The sequence below is a fragment of the Pygocentrus nattereri genome, chromosome 22, assembly GCF_015220715.1.
Source record: "Pygocentrus nattereri isolate fPygNat1 chromosome 22, fPygNat1.pri, whole genome shotgun sequence".
Lineage (NCBI taxonomy): Eukaryota > Metazoa > Chordata > Actinopteri > Characiformes > Serrasalmidae > Pygocentrus > Pygocentrus nattereri.
The window spans coordinates 20,881,252-20,902,280 of record NC_051232.1 but is presented as its reverse complement, the minus strand read 5'-3'; the positions used below and the strand labels follow the sequence as shown (position 1 = coordinate 20,902,280).

Genomic DNA, 21,029 nt, shown 5'->3' with positions numbered 1-21,029 from the left:
GTGAAAGCCACATATCAACAACACCCAGAAACACCGCCGGCTTCTCTGGGCCTGAGCTCATCTGAGATGGACTGACGCAAAGTGGAAAAGTGTCCTGTGGTCTGACGAGTCCACATTTCATATTGTTTTTGGAATTCATGGACGTCGTGTCCTCCCGGCCAAAGAGGAAAAGGACTGTCCGGATTGTTATCAGCACAAAGTTCAAAAGCCAGCATCTCTGATGGTGTGGGGGTGTGTTAGTGCCCATGGCATGGGTAACTTGCACATCTGTGAAGGCACCATTAATGCTGAAAGGTACATACAGGTTTTGGAGCAAAATATGCTGCCATCCAAGTATCGTCTTTCTCAGGGACGTCCTGCTTATTTCAGCAAGACAATGCCAAGCCACATTCTGCACGTGTTACAACAGCGTGGCTTTGTAGTAAAAGAGTGTGGGTACTAGACTGGCCTGCCTGCAGTCCAGACCTGTCTCCTATTGAAAATGTGTGGCGCATTGTGAAGTGCAAAATACGTACAACTTCTTTGGAACGTGTTGCAGGCATCAAATCCAAAATGAGTGAATATTTGCAAAAAACAATAAAGTTTATCCGTTTCAACATTAAATATCTTTAGTGTGTTCAATTGAATATAGGTTGAAAAGGATTTGCAAATCATTGTGTTCTGTTTTTATTTATGTTTTACACAACGGCCCAACTTCATTGCAATTGGGGTTGTACTCAGACCTGACACGTCCTTAGATGCCTTTGACTGAGGCTTATGACAGAGGACTGCGGAGTACAGTGCACGTCTCAGGCAGAACTCTGTGGTGGGGATCTGTGACAGAAGCCACATAAAATCCAATTACACATTGCTACCTGGAGGCAACTGATACAGTCTTAGGGCAAAAGGACAGGGGTATACCAGTGTATGTGCCTGAAAACAGTTCTACTGAGTGCATGTCATCACATAGAGCAGATGCTGTATAACATGTAGGTCTGTATGAACGGAAAGTCTGGCAGAACAAGCCTTAGTTGTTTATGCAGGTGTCCCTAATCAACACAAACGTAAATCAAATGTCACAACAACACCGGCACGTTGGTGTCTAATTAACACCAACCCTGCCTCCATTCCTCTGGCGCTGCTGCTCTGTCTTTTTCATTTCTTTCATTCAATTTGTTTCCAGTGTGTTAAAAAGAGAGAGACTCCTGTTTATAAACACACAATCATAAATACAGCCACATAAAACTCATTTTAATAAACATGCTGCATCATAAACATGACTGGCAGCTCTGCTGCCACTGCAGACAAGTCGCTATAGTTACACTGACATTCTGACAGTGTGTCTATTTCAACATTACCAAACAGTACCATTAGGGTGCATTTGTTAATAAACAACAAAAAAGATAAAATACAAGACAAAGAGAGAGTGAGAAACGGAGGGAAAGAGAAGGGGGGGTAAGAAACGCTCTAGCAACTATTGATAGATCTAGGGAATCAAACTGGGACGTGTCTTTTGTGTTCTATTCATAATAACTGTTCTTGTTTCAGGGGTTATTTATTTTGAAGGCATCTGGGGAAAGATTTAGAAATACTGTTTTAGAGGAATTCAGACTGAGAGAGAGAGAAAGAGAGAGGCCAGAGAGACAGAAAAAGAAAAAGACAGGGGCAGAGAGAGAGAGAGAGAGAGAAGGGAAAGTGAGAGAAAGCAAGGAGAGCAAGAGAGAAAGAAAGAAGATGGAGACTAAAAGATATCGCAAGAGGAAGTAAAGAGAAGAGGGAGGGAGAAAGAAGGAAAAAAATAAGTGAAAAAGAGTGAGGAAGAGAAACAAAAACAGAGAGACAGAAAGGAGAAATTAAAAGAGAGGAAAAGACCAGGGAGATGAAGAGTAAAAGAAAAAGAAAGAGAAAGAGAAAGAGAGAGAGAATATGAAAGGATATTAACTATTCAGCATGAAACTTTCTCTAAAGGTAAAGAAAAGCCATGGACAGCTCCTTCACCACACATGCATTCAGATTGAGGGGTCAATGGAAGAAGGAGAGGGCCAAGAGAGCATCTCTCACCCGTACACGGCAACACACAAACTCTTCTAACAGTTCCATTATTCTCGCAACACATCCTCTTCATCCTTCCATCTTCTTCATTACCAGTCCCGGATGGCTGGATGGCAGGAGTGGAAAAGAGGAGAGCAACCACTGACACGGACGTACATTGACGCACGAATACTGCTGAAACACACAGGTGGAGCCTGAATGTGAAACGCAGTGGGAGCAGATCCAGGGTCAGTGCGTGTTTGTGTTCCTCTCTGAAGGCCCTCAGATGGATGTCTGCAGTTATATAAGCTCTCTGCCCTCAAAGGCAGAGGCAACAGAGGCGAGTAATGGCTGAGATATTACTAGACCAGGCGAAGCCAAAAAAGAGCAGAGCAAGAATCGAGAGAAAGGTGAAGTAGACTGAGAGCAGAAAAGCACAAAAAGGAAAGTCTACTGATTTTACATTTCTGCATAGTTTAATGATTAAAATGTAAACAGTGCCATTCAGAGTAGTTTGATGTGAAATGCTCTACTTGAGAAACTTATTTGTTCACAATGGTGGTGATAGTAACCAGGCGTCTGAAGAGTTTAATGCCTGTAAAACTTCCCTCATATAACGTTATTACACAAAATGGTTATGAATACGCTGTCTAGTGCCTGACATAGTTTTAACAATTGGTTAGACCAGGATTTGGTCTAAAACATATTTTTAAAATTCATTCATGGTCTAGAGATACATGCAGCTTATAATCTGCAATTCAAAGTAAGGCATTAAAAAATATGGTTCAGAAATGAGTCAAGTCAAGGTCAAGATATCAGTGATAGTATCAAAACATTTGGCCAGCCCATATCACTAGTTTGTTACTCATTACTCACACAACCCCACTTCCAATGAAGTTGGGCCGTTGTGTAAAACAGAAATAAAAACAGAATACGATGATTTGCAAATCCTTTTCAATCAACATTCAATTGAATACATTACAAAGACAAGATATTTAATGTTCAAACAGATAAACTTTATTGTTTTTTGCAAATATTCACTCATTTTGAATTTGATGCCTGCAACCCGTCCCAAAGAAGTTGGCACAGGGGCATGTTTACCACTGTTACATCACCTTTCCTTTTAACAAAACTGTGCTATGCGGCAGTTTCAGAAGGAAGGGGATCATGCTCTGCTTCAGAATGTCAGAGTACGTGTTGGAATTCACGTTTATCTCAATGAACCGCAGCTCCCCAGTGTCGGCAGCACTCATGCAACTCCAGACCATGATACTACCACCACCATGCTTGACTGAAGACAAGAGACAGTTGTCTTTGTACTCCTCAACAGGGCACCACCACACATGCTAGACACCATCTGAGCCAAACAAGTTTATCTTGGTCTCGTCAGACCGCAGGACATGGACATATATATATTATATGCACATGCACATTTTGTCTTGTTTTGCACGTTTTTTGTCTTGCAAAAAATATTTTGCATGGTTTGTCTTATGTTTAATTTCTATCAGAGGGGGCAACAAAGCCTAACAGTAACTTAATATTCAACTAAAATTAAAAAAATATATATGGCCCCCTGACCCTCGTGTGGCAGCTAACTAATTACCAATAAAAAAGATACATGGTTCCAGCTTCTAAATGCCACCAGTTTTGTGTGTTCTGTAAAGATTCTTAAATCTGCTATGAGTAAACCATTACTGTCATGGATGAAAGGTAAACTGTATTTGCTAGATAAATCCTCTTCTTTTTAATGCAATGTACACATAAGTATAAAAACATTTTTTAAAAACGTAGAATAATCATTTTAAAGAAAGGTCAAATGACCTCTGAATTTAGATATTTCTTGTATGGCAGCTTGCAAACATAAATAAATATTCCTGTATCTATTGCATACTACTGTATACAATATTTATAATTAACACTGCCTATACATGTCAGAAAAGCCTAGAGGAGGGAGGTGCAAAAAGAGTGAGGGGGGTGAGAGAGAGAGACCAAGACAGAGAAAAAAGAAAAAGTCTTCACTTCTTATTACTGACTTAAGTCACAACATGACAAAGCAATCAACTGTCCAAGGACACACTAACAATTAGGAAAATCATTACAGCAACACATCCTTGTGTGTGTGTGTGATGCGGTAGGTTTAGCTGGACTCTTATGTAAGATGCAGCATTGCAGGGACACCACCGCTGATTCAACAACTACTCTACTAAATACATAGAGCAGAGAGAGGCAGTGTGACAGAGAGAGAAATAAAAAGAAAAACAGAAAAAAAGAGAATCCACACTATGCAAACCATACAAGGAGATGAGCAGAGACTCTGAGGAAAAGGGAAAGACGTGTGGAGAGAAACAAAGAAAGATGGGGGGGGGGAGGGAGAGGAAGAGAGAGAGAGAAAAAGGAGGGAAGTGATGTGTGAATGTGACTCCACTTCCATTAAACCACTTGTAATCTGCTGCCACCTATTGGTAATCAGTGGAGATACTCACTAATTCAGGCTAGTGCAAGTTAAAAACGGTCGGTTTTTGGCTGTAATCTGAAAGCAACTGAGTACTTGTATCCCAGCCAAGTCAACGACCAATCAGCAAGCACCCGCATGTCTCATTTGGTGCACTTCAGCCGGTGCAGTGTGAAGCCTACTGAACAAAATGAAAAAGATACAACGTCACAAAAACCTAGACTCTAGTCTAGAACTAGGTGTGAAAACAGCCTTAAATCAGAACTGGAATTGAGCATACAAAGAGTGGAGTGGGGCATCCAGGTGGGTGCACCCACAGGGCATCTGCAGATTTGAACAACAGTGTTCCCCACGTTTTTTTGCACAAGTGACACATTTAGGACAGAATCAACAGGAGAGGCACATTAATAGAAAAAACAACAAAGGCAGTATCACAACATACAGACAAAATCTAAAATGTAGCCAATACAAAGTAATGTATGCAAACCCTCCAATTTTAATCAGCTTAGGGTGCACACTCAAGTGCAGTTTAAATGCAATAATGCCCCACAGCCACTTACTGTTCATGTTTAGAACAGACTAAGGGGATTTGGTCTACACAATGTTTCAGCTGGATAAAACAGATATCTAATCTTTAGCTGCAGGTGTGACCTTACATTAGCTCAGCTGAGTCAACCAAGAAAATCTCTCTTAAGTTCTCCATAATTTTTTTTGGCATCAACCAAATCCCCTCACAGCAGCACCTCTGCAATGATGTTTTAACAGAAACAAACTAAGCAGTGACTGACACAAAGAGCAAAGGTAAAAAAAATAAAGAAAAATTGGTAAATGTCTCCTTGTCGTGTGTCTGTGGTCATTTCACTGGTAAGAAGAAACAGATTGGCATAGCATTTACATTTACTGCATCCAGATCCATTACCTGATCATTTTTACACAGATAGGCAACGGTAGTGTTAGGAGTCTTGCCCAAGGACTCTTATTCGTATAGTATAGGGTGCTTACCCAAGTGGGGTATGAACCCCAGTCTACAGCATAGAAGGCAGAGGCAGTTCTCTTTCTCCAGCCTCTACTGCTAGTATTTCAAAACAGAAGTCTTTTCCCTTTTCTTCTAGTTTGAGAGGAATTGGGAATTTCATTAGGGACCACTTGACTAAATATTTTAGAAGGTAAAATGCATCTAAAGCTAAAAGCTCACTGACCCAAAATCCTCCACCAAACACCAACAAACCAAAATGTGGGGCTGGTGCCATACCTTCGAGGTTACCTGGAGCATCTGGAAAGTTCTTCCCATTTACACTCAATTGACTTATAGGTTCTTCTTCTAAACGTTATTAAAAACTGCGAAAATTATGTTTTATGGTAAAGAAAGGTGATGTTTGATGGAGAATGATGGTGTTTAGTGATTAATGTTAATGTTGGAGGATGATAGTGTTGAAGGACTATGGTGTTGAAGATTGTTGGTATTTGGTGGAGAATGTTGCTGTTTGGTGGATAGTGATGGACTGATAAATTGTGAGGTTAAGAGACCCCATTCCAGCAGTATAGACCAGTATAGACTAGACCACAGCCACAGAAAACAATATTACAACAAAAAAAAAAAAATCATAGACACTGAGTCTCAGAAACTTCTAATATTAGCACAAAAGGCAGTTCATTCAGCTGAAGCAGTTTCACTGACAGAGAAGGATGTTTCCTGTGATTTGGAAAATGTTTTATCTGAAACTTTTCTGTTCCTGCATTAACTTAACCATTCAAGCGGAAACTGAATTTATCTTAGACATCACAAGCCACAGGAAATGGGAGAGAGAGAGACAGAGAGAGAGCGAGAGAGAGAGATAGAGATAGAGAGTGAGAGATAGAGAGTGAGAGAGAGAGAGAGAGAGAGAGAGAGAGAGGGTGAGAGAGAGTGAGAGAGTGAGAGAGAGAGAGAGAGAGAGAGAGAGAGAGAGGGCAAGACAGTGACAGATACATGACTGAACGAGAGAAAACACCAATATGGGAGGAAAAAAATGCTTTCTGAAAGCAGAACATAGGGTCAGCTTTAATATCCCCCTTAGGGCTTATTTTTCATCTTTTCCCAGCTAACACTCTCAGGGTGCAGTTTCCTCGTTCAAATCTGAAACACAACAACAACAACAAAATCATCTACGAGGCTGCAACTTAGCTATTTCACGCCCAATTGGGCCCTTTTTTCCAAATGTCTTTTCTGAGCAACTTTTCTCTTTACAATTGCTCAATTCCCTCCCTCACACACTCATACACTCACACAAACCAATTTAAAAAGATGTCACTCAGACTCGTATCAGCCATGGGTTAGTGCAGACTGTATTTGCAAAAGAATAAAGGTATAGCGTGGTGAGCTGACCCAGGTTTGTATTACACATGCAGCCTGAAAAAAAAAAAAACGTAATGTATTTCTGACAGTAGTCATTTTTGTTAGTGCCAGCAGCTGTGAAAAAATGCTAGCAATCACTGTGGACAAGCGGGCTAAAAATAGAAAAGAACAGCAATCAGATCCTCTTCTAAAAGCACAGATTCTTCATATGCCATGTGATCAGAAAGCAGCATCTAAAAAAAGCAAAGTGGAGCTTCAAGCCTGCTGTCAATCATCCACAATCAAAGCACTAATTTACTTTTCAATGAAAATCAGTGAAATCTAAATGAATTCCCAGCATTTCTATAAGGACTTTGCTTGTTTGTCATGGTAGTTTACTACTACACAGAAACAATGTTGTGTATGGTTGTTCTGAGAGTTGAAATTATTTAAGGACATCAGAAGAAGTATCTGTCCCTGCAACTGTGCAAATGCATTTTCACTATAAAATTAAGGGCATGCTGAGTGATAACGTTTTGGAGCTTCTTTTCATGTTGCAGCAAAGAAATTAGCAACTCTGATCAACTACAGTCAGCACTGATCTGATCTGCCATGTAACTGCAGTAGCGCCTTATACTAGGCGGTCAGAAAAACAGGCTTTGTTCGTTCATCAGATAGCAAGAGAAAAAATTTGCTGAAGTCTCTGTATGTTGCACTTTCCCTCACACATTGAACATGTGAGCTGTTATTAGTTCAGCGGTTTTCCATATGTATACCCCCATTATCTCCCACACACTGCTTCTTGTTGTGGTCATTAACATCGTTGCTTATGTAAATTGCTCGTTAACTACAATCAGTGGCGACCGGCATAAAACGCAAAGCTTGATCATCGTTTGTTTTGATTATGGCTAAGTGTGCATTTGCATACTCATGCATATTCATATATTTGTTAGCTCAAAAAACCCTGAGTCTTTACTGCTATTCAGCTCTTTGTTCTTGGTGGTTGACAAAAGTCATTTTTGGCTTTTCATTATGAGTATTAGCATTTTCATTACTCTCAGGATAAACAGAGTCATAAAATCTTACGTGAATTGCTGAGAACCTTTTGCTTCTTTCAAAATTTTAAATCAAAAACAAAGCTTGAAATGGCCACTGAAATGTCCAGTCACACTCTGATTTGTTCACTCTCATGTACACACACAATTAACCTGTTATCACTACACTTCTCAGGACCTTTCTCTCACATACTCTTAGTTTAAAATCAATACATGACAAAACAAAATTACAATGCGCACACCCACAAATAGCTATAAGACTGAATGGTGTGTTTAGTGCAATACTTTATGTGTTAAGAGGAAAACGCTGGTGTTTACTAAACATTTTACAACGTCAAATTCATCTAAAGCTCAAAAACAACTGGCAACAGTGGTATTTGTTGGTGAATGCTGTGTAGGTTCAGGGAAAGTGTGGTTGATGAAAAACGATGCTGTTTGATGCCAAACTATGGGGTTTGGTTAGAGAACGCAGATGTCTGGTTGGAGAACGATGGTGTTTGATAGAAGTTTCTTTTTTTTTTTATTGAGAATAATGAAGCATTTAAGGGCGTGGTAAGAATGATGTGTTTAGTGGCTAATGATGGTGTTGAACACTGAGCCACTGTAGGCTTAAGATATGTCATAATAACCAACCTGTGGTCACAGAAAAATGCTAAGAACAAATCAAAGACACTGAGTCTCAGAAGCTCTAGATACAACTCAACACTCAAAATTATCCAATGCTCTGCAAAGCAGTAGAACTAAGTAAAATATGATTCTACCAGTCTAGAATTTGTTCCCTCCAGCCAAATCAGCATTCGGCACATTATCCCTCTGCCCAAGTGAGATCCGTCTCAGGTCAATAACAAAACCCTACAGCCCTCACAGGCACACACAGAAGCCATTTTGTTTACACAGAGACTTTTTGGAGTTTTTGATGTGAGAGACACAGTTGAAAGTGGAACAGATGGTCTTGTTCTCATAAATACACACACACACACACAAAGATATTCTCTCTGTCTCACCATCACACACACTCTCTCTCAAACACACTCTCACTGCTCTAAGGAAAGCCATTTGTCTAAACTGCACTTGTCATGCTCTGAATCCAAATGGAGGTGCTATGCTTGTGAGCTCAGTGCCCTGGCAGAATGTTAATGAAGATATCTGATCTGGAGATGGAGCTTCCTTACTTTAGTCTCTGCTAAATATGATCTGGTTTAAATCTGGCTCATTCATTTAGATAAATCAACAAAGCACACAAAGCTTCAATACGGAAAAACCAACACTCGAACAAAACACAAGAATAAAAAAACAAAAAGTTGCAAAGTATTAGAGAATTATGGGGTATGATGAAGAATGTTGTTGTTTGATGGGCAACAGTGGCGTCTAGTGAAGAAAGCTGCTGTAGAATGATGGTGCTTGGTGGAGAATGTAGATGTTTTGAGAAGAATGATGGTGTTTGCCAGATAATTAAGGTATTTGATAGACAGTGTCGGTGTGTGATGGAGAACAATGGAGTTTGGGGGAGACTGCCTGTTTGTTTACTGGAGAATGATTGTTTTTTTTGTTGTTTGTTTTTGTTTTTTTTTGTTTTTTTACACTGATCATGCTTCATGGAGAATGGTAGAGGCTGACTGGGAGTGTCTGGTGAGGATGCTGATGGTCTGGTATAGATTAGATGAGCTGTCACTTACCTCCGTCTTCTCTTCCTGCTCTTTACCACGGATCACACTGGACTTGTCTTTGTCCACTTTTGACCTGTGATGGACACAAAGACAGAAGAATGTGTAATTATTGGTAGTCTATTTAAACACAAACCAGGTGCAACTATAACACATATACACACACACACTCATCTATAACCCTACTGACAGTCTAAAATTGTGCTGACATTATATTACCTATATCAGCATTCCAGTGCTTGAATTATCAACAAACCTCTTAAATGTCATAGATGTTCACTTACTGAAGCTTAATATTTAGAAACAAGATTAAAATATGCTAAATTATGTACCAACACCAAAAGTTATAATTCTGGAATAAGACTGAGGCATGTTGGGAACTGCCAGCATTTATGATAAATGTGAAGATGTTCACATGCAATGTATTGCAGATTTTGGTAAGGTAACTGAATAACCTCAATGTGTCAGTTGTCTTTTTCCATGTTGGGCAACCTCTGGCTTGAGTCTAGATTTGTCTAGATGTGCCTGCAGAGCGGATTCTTAGAAAAAAAGTATATAAAAATTGAGGAAATCTTTATGTAGGGCAGGCCTCAAGGGCCAAATATGAGAGCTGTTTTATTTCAGAATGTAAAAAGAGACACCAAACACCTTTTCCTATTCGGTCTACTCTGTTCGACCTTGTCTAATTCAAAATATGATAAATTAATATTCTTGTCCCATTCCAAAGGAACCACTTTCATTACTTATTTGAGAGAGAAGCATTAAGATTAGCATAACAATCAGACTGGCTTTTTACATCTCTCCCTTTTCAAAACTTTCACTCTGCTCATTCTTCTGCAATCAAAAAAGATCACAATGTAATACAATATGACACAAATGCAATACGTAGAGAAATGTAATTACAATAGATTTCATTCATTATTTCCATTAGGAGAATTAGCCATAGTAAAGAAATGGGAGAATAAAAAGCCTTTTTATGTTTGACAGCGACTGAAGGCAAAAGGAGGACACTGCTGTGATTAAAAAAAGCTGTTGTACCTTCTGAATATATACAATATAACATCTCAGCATAACAATTTTACCTTTTAAAAGGATCAATATCCTACACTTCTCATGTTCTTATGAAGTTTGTGTTTTCACATACCAAATACAGTTATAATTCATTTTTACATTATCATTTTCCAACCCTTCTTTAGAAGTAAACAGGCTGTTTTGATACTTTATTTTAAGACTTTTTGTGTCTATAAGCTATATGAAAATATGCACGTCTATTTTTATGTGACTAATTTAAATAAATGAGCTGTGTCCTTATTGGCTGCCTCTTACAGAGGCTTGGCAGTTAATCAAATTTTATTTTTAACTACAATTTTGGTATCCAATGATTATGAAAACAAGATAATCAAGATAAAATGATTACTGTGCCGCATTCAGTTTCACAATGAAAATGAAGAAATGCTTTTTCTTTACTTTTTTTATTTGTTTTTCAGTTGAATTATATTTAAAGGTAATCAACTGCTAAAAAGTTTTTATTTTTTCCCCCCAAAGCTCAATAAATGCATGAAGTTTCCAAAGTAAATATGTAATCATGTTAAATTATCATGATCTCAATATGACCAAAATAACTGGGATTATGATTTTTGCCATAACTGAGCAGCCTTAACCCATACTATGCCTTCAAGCAATGCAGACAGAAACATGGCTTCAACATGAAAGGGTGGGGCTAACTGGTATAGGAAGAAAATATAAAAAATTTGTTTTATGGGTTATAGGGTACTTTAATTTACATTTGTTCTACTAGAGAAGCACAATGAAATGCATTTCTCTATATGGTGCTCCTTCCCACAGCAAGTGGATTATCTTATATATTATATATATATCATATATATATTATATATATATCATATATATATTAAATAAATTAAATAAATGAAGGGGGTCTTTTGTATGGCATGGTACGCGTTATCCTGCTCTGACTTACAAACCCTATTCTAAAAAAAATTGGGACAGTTTGTGATTTATTAATATAAACAGAAACCAATGACTAGCAAATTCAGTTTGACCTGTATTAAATTAAAATGGTACAAAAATACAATATTTTATGTTTTACCTTATGAAGTTTATTGTTTTTAGTAAACATATGCTCATTCCAAATTTGATGCATTATTTTTAATGCAACCTGTGCAACTGTACAGGGCATATGCTGTTGTAGTTTGCACTTAATAAGACATGTTTTCAATGAGAGACAGATCTGGACTGCCAGCAGAGCAGTCTAGCACCTGCACTTTCTGATTACGCAGCCATGCTGTTGTAACACAAGCAAAATATGATGTGATGCCATGTAGAATTAAGTATGGTTGTCCCTTAAAAAGACGTTATCAAAAAGGCTGCCTATGTTACTCTAAAATGTGTTAATAGTGCTTTCACAAATGTGCGGGTTACTCACTAATACCCCCATAAGGACAGACCTTGGCTTTTCAACTTTTGGATGATCCATTTCTGTTTTGGCCCAAAGAACATGATAGTAACCTAATGTTTCTATTGTTTTTTTTAAACTAACTTTCTTTCCAATCCCACCCACTATTTAGGACTCCCACAATCACATGATACTACCAAGGCTAGGAGGGGGAAGGCTAGCACAGGCTTCCGTCCGAGACCTGTGAAGCGCCACCGCATCTTTTCAAACTGCCACTCATGCAACGTCATTGGACAGCTGAATGCGCTTGGACTTAATAGTTAAGAGATGTCTGAAGTAACTAGCATCGCGTTTAGTGATGGAGGGAGAAGGGGGGCCAACCTACCCAACCAGAGAGAGGGAAGCCAATTGTGCTCTCTTGGACTCCTGGCCACAGATGGCTGTAGGGATTGAACTCGAAATCTCCTGATGATAAGGCCAACACTAAGACGGTTGTGCCACCCGGGAGCCCAGCCTATTATTTCTATGAACAATCTGAAAGGATGTCTTGTTAGACCATTCGACCACAATACACGTTTCCACTGTGCATAAGTCCATTTCAGATGAGATTGCAGCAAGTCGGCATATGACTTCCATCGCATACTACAGTCTTAACTGCCATTTGTCAATGCAGTGACTGAGTTTATTGACAATGGTTTGTCAAAGTTCTTATCAAAACTAATTTTATTTACATTTTTAGTAAAGTGGCAAGCCTGGACCCATCCTAGCTCATAAATGTCTAGGACTTTCTTGGATGCTCTTTTTTCAAGATTCATTACATCATCTGTTTGCTTTGGAATTGGGCTTGTACTTCAGTGGATTTTTAATCTGAAAGTTGGAAAAATATTTCTTATTAAGCTCTGAGTATGTGTGGAGTATAACTCACTGAGTTCGTGCAGTGAGTGGACTGGGCATATATGTTTGTGAGCTCATCTCAGTCCAGTGCTTTATCTGCAAGCACAAGCACACTGAGTGTTTTACGCTGGATTTAAACGCCAACAATAATCACAAATACTTCAGCTGAGGAGAAGTGGTAATTCTATGATTCCTTGCATTTACTTCTTCAGGTTGCAGGATGGCTGCAATTTTGCAATCTTCAATTTTGAATCTTCATTTCTCTGTTTTAAATGCTCGAAGATGTTCTATTTTTATTTATTAATAACTATTAATACATTAATTTATTAATAATTACTCAATTATTGCAAATTACTGTTTAATATCCCTTAGGTTTGTAACTTAGCTTTGGCAATACAAAAGCAAATGTGCTAGCTTAGAGAGATGAATAGTGAAGAGAGCGAGAGAGAGAGAGAGAGAGAGAGAGAGAGCGAGCAGCCTGTTGGTCATTAACTGCATCACCAGCGTTTTCCTAATGTGCTCCTTTTATAGAGGGTTTATTTTACAGCTCCTCACCCTTCTCTCCCTCTCCTTTCTGCAGTTCTCAGCTCTCACCTTCTTTTATTTGCTCCCTTAATTTCTCACTTCTTCTTTTCTCACTCCCTTCCTTCTTCTGCGTTCCTCAGACCTTGTTTCCTCAATTTCTCATATCCTCTTTCAATCTTTCTCTTCTCTGCCTTTTTCGCTTTTTCTTTTTCTCTCTCACTGTATTTCTTTGCTTCTCTTTTCTTTGTTTCTCTTTCCACCTCTGTTCCCTCTTCTTTCCCATTTCTCTCCTCACTCTCTTCTCCTTCTCTCAATCCCTTTCTCCCTCCCCTCTCCCTTTTCTTTTTTGCTCTGTCTCTCTCCTCTCTCAACTTTCTTTATTTGTCTGACTCTCTATCTCTCCCACTGTTAGTTTGAACTAACAGTAGTATTGATTCTCTGCTGGCCGTCTTGTTTTGCAAATCTAGAAGAAATCTAAATATCTCTTTAACAATCAGAATCACCTATACACACACACATACACACACAAAGACAGAGGCAGGCAAGCGTGAGAAGAGCCTCCTGAGCTGTAGATTACAGGATGCAAACAGGGCGATAAATTGTCTTTTGACTATGAAAGGAAGATGAATGATGATGCTTACAGAGGAGAGAAAAGAGATTCTTTCCTTTAACAAACGACATTCAGAGTGCAGAGAGAAAGACTATAGGTGGGTGGACACTAATGCTTACCACTAACGTGTTCCATTCAACGCACATGAATCAAAACTGTGCAGCACTGACTGCTAAAGAGAACCAGCGTGAGGCTAAAGAGCCGCTGGGGAAAATAAATAAATAAATAACTAAATAAACTCTCTTGGGACGCAGTGTCGGTGTTTGATAAATCAACATGGCACAAAGCTGGAGCTGATCGATACAGTACGAGCGACAGATAATGGAGCAGGCTCTTGGATATGGTTATGTCGATATGAGCTGTAGAGCCAAACTGAGCAAATTTAAAATCAAAACAGAGAAAGCTCTAAAAATTACACCATATGAGCAGAGTGCTGGACAATAATTTAATATCACAATATTTTGAATATATGTCCTAAAATGTATCAAACCTGTACTACATACACTCACCCACCACTTTATTAGGTACTGTTCAGTTGCTTGTTAACACAAATAGCTAATCAGCCAATCACAGGGCTGCAACACAATACATTTAGGCATGTAGAGGTGGTCAAGACAACTTGCTGAAGTGCAGACCGAGCATCAAAATGGGGAAGAAAGGTGATTTAAGTGACTTTGAACGTGGCGTGGTTGTTGGTGCCAGATGGGCTGGTCTGAGTATTTCAGAAACTGCTGATCTACTCCTCAGTCACCAGATCTCAATCCAATAGAGCACCTTTGGGATGTGGTGGAACTAGAGATTCACATCATAGATGTGCAGCCGACAAATCTGCAGCAACTGCATGATGCCATCATGTCAATATGGACCAAAGTCTCTGAGGAATGTTTCTAACACCTTGTTGAAAGTATGCCACAAAGAATTACGGCAGTTCTGAAGGCAAAAGGGGGTCCAACCTTTTACTAGCAAGGTGTACCTAATAAAGTGGCTGGTGAGTGTATACACTATATTGCCAAAAGTATTCTGTCATCTTCCTTCACACGCATATGGACTTGATTGACATCCTATTCTTAATCCATAGGGTTTAATATAATGTCAGCCCACCCTTTGCAGCTGGAACAGCTTTGACTCTTCTGGGAAGGCTTTCCACAAGGCTTAGGAGTGTGTTTATGGGAATTTTTGACCATTCCTCCAGAAGCACATTTGTAAGGTCAGATGTTGGACGAGAGAACTTGGCTCGCAGTCTCCACTTTAATTCATCCCAAAGGTGTTCTATCAGGTTGAGGTCAGGACTCTGTGCAGGCCAGTCAAGTTCTTCCACACCAAACTCGCTCATCCATGTCTTTATGGACCTTGCGTTGTGCACTGGTACGCTGTCATGTTGCAACAGGAAGGGGCCGTCCCCAAACTGTTCCTACAAAGTTGGGAGCATGAAATTGTCAGATCTCTTGGTTTGCTGAACCATTAAGAATTCCTTTAACTGGAACTAAGGAGCCGAGCCCAGCTCCTGAGAAATAACCCCACACCATAATCCCCCCTTCACTAAACTTTACACTTGGCACAATGCAGTCAGACAAGTACCGCTCTCCTGACAACCACCAAATCGTCAGAATCGTCCATTTGATTCCCAGACGGAGAAGCATGATTCATCACTCCAAAGAACACGTCTTCACTGCTTTAGAATCCAGTCTACGCTGTTCTTGAGCTAATCTGTAGGCCACATGCAGTTTGTAGGTTTGTTTTGAGTGACTCTGCAGAAAGTTGCCGACCTCTGCGCACTATGCGCCTCAGCATCCGCTGACCCCACTGTCATTTTACATGGCTGACCACTTCGTGGCCGAGTTGCTGTCGTTCCCAATCACTCCACTTTGTTATAATACCACTGACAGTTGACTGTGGAATATTTATTAGTGAGGAAATTTCACAACTGGTCTTGTTGCACAGGTGGCATCCTATCACAATACCATGCTGGAATCCGCTGAGCTCCTGAGAGCGACCCATTCTTTCACTAATGTTTGTAGAAGCAGTCTGCAGGCCTAGGTGCTTGGTTTTATACAATTGTGGCCATGGAAGTGATTGGAACACCTAAATTCAATGATTTGGATGGGTAAGTGTATACTTATATAGTGCATCATATCATCACTGTCCAAAAAAAAAAAACATTAAATAAACGCATCTCAATGTTTTGCAATTTTTGTTTTCTGCATAATTTAGGGGGCAGTCGTGGGCTGGAGGTTAGGGATCTGGCCCTGTGACCGGAAGGTTCCCGGTTCGATCCCCAGGGCCGACAGTCCATGACTGAGGTGTCCTTGAGCAAGACACCTAACCCCCAACTGCTCCCCGGGCGCCGTGGATAGGGCTGCCCACCGCTCCGGGCAAGTGTGCTCACTGCCCCCTAGTGTGTGTGTTCACTGGTGTGTATGTGGTGTTTCACTTCACGGATGGGTTAAATGCGGAGGTGGAATTTCCCCGGTTGTGGGATCAAAAAAGTATCACTTAACTTAACTTAACTTAATTTGAGCTGAGCATCTGTCTTTTAGATTGTATAACATAGAAAAGCTCAAAAACTTGGACTAAAATCTCTTTACATTAATAAACACTAAAAAATAAAGAACATTACTGCCCTCTCCTGTAAAGTTATTTGGAGGAACATTGTTGCACCCAGAAGGAATCAGCTGAGAGAATGAAACTGGTGGGTAGGTTTTAAAACATGAGACAGGCGAATGATTCAAGTTTTATGCTCAGCTGAGAATGTGACGCAAGGAAATAAGGGCCTTATAGCTGTACCTGACTGACTATATAAGGTTGTCCCATTGCGCATGCTTTCCATTCGGACTTGTGCTGTTGTGTTGGCAGTATCCTTATGAGAGCTTGAAAGCAAAGAGTACAAGAGAAGCAGCAGAGTCTTATGGATGTACTGTGCGCCATACCAGATATTACCATAGCACATTGGATAGAATAAGGCAAGCACCAGGACATGAAGGATCTGGAAGACCACAGAGTGGGAGAACCAACAGATAATCGACATACAGGGAGTGACCGAACAGCCATGACTGCAGACACAGTGAGCAGAGATGCCCTCCATGAATCCTGTTAGCGCAAACACCATTGGCAGACGGCTGCACGACGCAGGACTACATGCACAGACCATTATGACTACTTTCCTTAACACCACGTCAACATCAGACTGCAAGTAGTGTCGTGTCAGACTGTCATGGAGTGACTCCGAACGGTGGAGGGTCATCTTCGGTGACGAGTCACACTTTTGTCTAAGAAATCAGTGTATGGAGTCAACATGGTCAGCGACAAAATGAACGGTTTGTTGTCACGCACCACACGACTAGAAGGCCTGGTGTCACTGTGTGGAGTGCAATTTTGCACAATGCAAGATCATCTTTGGTCTTCATTACAGGCACTTTGAGAGCCCAATGTTATTAATGAGGTCCTACAACCAGTGGCCCAACCTTTTCAGACTATTCCAACAGGACAACGCTTGTCCACATACTGCTGCTGTCTAAAGGGCTTCCCTTGAAGACACAAATACATGGCCAGCCACATCACCAGACCCATCCCCAATTGAAAATGTGTGGGATGCTATTAGACATGTTATCAACACTCCACCCCTAGCGCAAATGCTGCAGGAACTGCGTGAGAATATTCAAGCTGCATGGGATGGATTATCGCAGGACACCATTAGGAACCTCTACAATTCCATGCAGAGACTTATGGCATGTTGCGTTGGTAAACATGGTGGCCGGATGCCATACTGTGAGACTCTAGTTCTGTATATGTAGCTCAACAAATATTGTTCATATCACTGTAAATCTTTTAGCATCTATTGTTCTTGGTAACCTGTATCTTCCTTCCAAATAGCACTTCCTTCTGGGTGCAACTATTTTTTTATGATAAGTGTAATTAGAGACTGAACACACATTCATGACAACAGATTAGTTGTTTTGACTTAAAAATGAAGTAATGTCTTAAAATATTTAGTTCACTGAACTTATAATAATAAGTAAACAGAACAATAGGGTATGTCTTACATTATTTTAAATTCTTTTAAAAACTACATTTTAAGATAAAAATGCCATATTATTTTTAAGTAAAGCTAATTATCTTTTTTTTTTTTACCTGCTATCATGGGGCACAACTCCAAGCCACTGACTCTGATCTCCAACACCTTTGAAAATAAGAGAGAAAGAAAAAACATTTAAATTTTTTTATTTTACAGTTCTTGAATTATTGTCAATCTTAGTACAGAACAGCCAAAGAACCACGTTTGTGTTCCTCTGAGTGAAATAAAACACATCATGCTCATGATGGGTATTATCCAGATAACGGAGAACATTGTGAAGTAAATTTGAGCTCATATCACCCATTCCAAAAGTTTGGTTTTCTCACATTTTCAGTGGAAGATCAAACCATAACGGAAAATGTTCAGGTTGTCTGTGAGGTAGGGGCCAATAACTCTGCTGTAGCTCTAATAGGTTATATAATAAGCAGAAAAAAGCCTATCACAACCTGCAACGAGGAACTACTTTAAATTATCCACACCTGTAGGTTAACAATAGATGTATTATACTTAAAATGGATATGTTTCTTCAAAATCCTGGAGAGTGAGAGGACGCCTGATGAGTGGAGAAGCAGTGTACTGGTCCCCATTTTTAAGAACAAGGGTGATGTGCAGAGCTGCAGTAACTACAGAGGTATAAAGTTGATGAGCCACACCATGAAGGTATGGGAAAGAGTTGTTGAAGCAAGGCTAAGTCGAGAGGTTCAGATCAGTGAGCAGCAGTTTCGTTTCATGCCCAGAAAGAGTACCACAGATGCAATTTTTGCGTTGAGAGTGTTGGTAGAGAAGTACAGAGAAGGTCAGAAGGAGCTACATTGTGTCTTTGTGGATCTAGAGATGGCATATGACAGGGTGCCAAGAGAGGAGCTGTGGTACTGTATGTCAGGTGTAGCTGAAAAGTATGTTAGGGTGGTGCAGGACATGTATGAGGATAGTAAGACAGTGGTGAGGTGTGGAGTTGGAGTGACAAATGGTTTCAAAGTGAAGGTAGGGTTACATCAGGGATCAGCTTTGAGCCCCTTCTTGTATGCAATGGTGATGGAAAGGTTGACAGATGAGGTCAGGCAGGAGGCTCCATGGACCATGATGTTTGCAGATGACGTTGTAATCTGTGGTGAGAGGAGGCAGGTGGAAATGTGAAGATGCAAGGAGTAGAGGTCGTAAAGGTGGATGACTTCAAATATCTTAGGTCAACCATCCAGAGCAATGGACAGTGTAGAAAAGAGGTGAAGAAGAGGGTGCAGGCAGGATGGAGTGGGTGGAGACGGTGTCAGGGCTGATGTGTGATAGAAGGATAGCAGCAAGAGTGAAAGGGAAGGTTTACAAGACAGTAGTGCGTCCTGCTATGATGTATGGTTTGGAGACTGTGGCTCTGTCTAAAAGACAGGAGGCTGAGCTGGAGGTGGCGGAGATGAAGATGCTGAGATTTTCGTTGGGAGTGACAAGGCTGGACAAGATTAGAAATGAGCAGATCAGAGGGACAGTGAAGGTGGAGCAGTTTGGAGATAAAGCCAGAGAGGCCAGGTTGAGATGGTTTGGACATGTGTTGAGGAGGAATAGTGGATATAGTGGTCAAAGAATGTTGGAGATGGAGCTGCCGGGTAGAAGGAGAAGAGGTAGACCTCAGAGAAGGTTTATGGATGTAGTGAAGGTAGACATGGAGATGGTTTGTGTAAAAGTAGAGGAGGCAGTGGATAGGGCAAGATGGAGGCAGATGATCCGCTGTGGCGACCCCTAAAGGGAGCAGCCGAAGAAGAAGAAGAAGAAGAAGAAAATGGATATGTTTCTTCATTTGTCCATTATTTGCTAAAATAAGTTAGAGGTGGTGTTCTGTCCTTCACAGTTAGTGGTAACAACTGGGTTCAAACTAATTATAACAGACTAACTAGTGGCCAGTTGCATTCCCTTTACATTAGCTATCTTGATATTTTGGTGGTTCTGTTTCTGAAAAGCACCAAAAACTGAAAGAAAGAGGCAACAAACAAAAAAAGAGAGACAGAGAGTGTGAGGGAGAGAGAGAAAGAGAGAGAGAGAAAGAGTGAGAGAGAGAGAGAGAGAGAGAGAGAGAGAGAGAAAGAAAGAGAGAGAAAGCGTGAGAGAGAGAGAGAGAGAGAGAGAGAGAGAGAGAGAGAGAGAGAGAGAGAGACAGTGCGTGCTTTAGTACTTAGTTGGTCTTAAGACAAAGAAAAAAAGAGAAGAAAAACAGCAGAGGAGAAAAGGAGCGAGAGAAAGAGAACTAATCAGAAAAAAGAGAGAACAATAGAGAAAAAAGAAAAAAGAGAGAAGGACAAAGGAAAGAGGAGAGAGTGAGAGTGAGCAGGAGAAAGAGAAGATTGGAAATATGAATAGCAAGAAAGACAAAAAAGGGAAAGAGAAGCCAGAGACAGAAATAGAAAAACAGAAGAGGAGAGATAGAGAGAGAGTGAGAGAGAGAGAAAGCACAAGATGCTGAAATTAAGGCAGCAATCAGTGGTCTTTGTCCTGCCAGCTAAGCCTGATGGTGTTGATGATGATGATGATGATGATCTCTCTCTCTCTCTCTCTCTCTCTCTCTCTCTCAAACACACACACACACACACACTTAGAAAAAAAGAGAAGTCATTTTGCTCTCTGTGCTAAAACCAGCTACCTGCTCCACACTGACTCTCAGCCACACAAAAGCAGGCATTGTGCTCATGTCGTCTAATTTCTCCCTCTTTCCTCGGATCTGTTTTGGGAATGCTGAGAGGTTAAAGTGGCAGCAGCTGTGAATAGGACAGATCCGCCTGACTCCACACTCACAACACAAAACATGAGTAATTACACAGCCTCTGCCCTGTGCCATGATGAATTCACTACAGCACAATCACCACACTCAGGCCTCTTTCTGCTGGAGTCAAATCTGACTCTGCTCACCCAGATGTGGCCATTTTGACCAAATTTTTTGCTGTTCTCACAGAAGTACATTTTGTTGAAAGGGGCTTATGGATACTAACCTTTGTTTGTATTTACATGTGTTTGTATGAGGGCTGTAAAAGAATTAA

The 21,029-nt window shown here is 40.3% G+C and overlaps 1 protein-coding gene across 1 annotated transcript in view; it reads right to left on the bottom strand.

Moving 5' to 3' along the window:
- LOC108440425 (glucosidase 2 subunit beta-like) overlaps positions 1-21,029 on the bottom strand; it is a 201,774-nt gene that overhangs the window by 157,356 nt on the left and 23,389 nt on the right. The window contains exons 7-8 of the mRNA XM_017719285.2: positions 18,066-18,114; positions 9,508-9,571 (exon numbers count right to left, since the gene is read on the bottom strand). Of these exons, the coding sequence (XP_017574774.1) occupies positions 9,508-9,571; positions 18,066-18,114 (113 nt within the window). The remainder of the gene's footprint in view (positions 1-9,507; positions 9,572-18,065; positions 18,115-21,029) is intronic.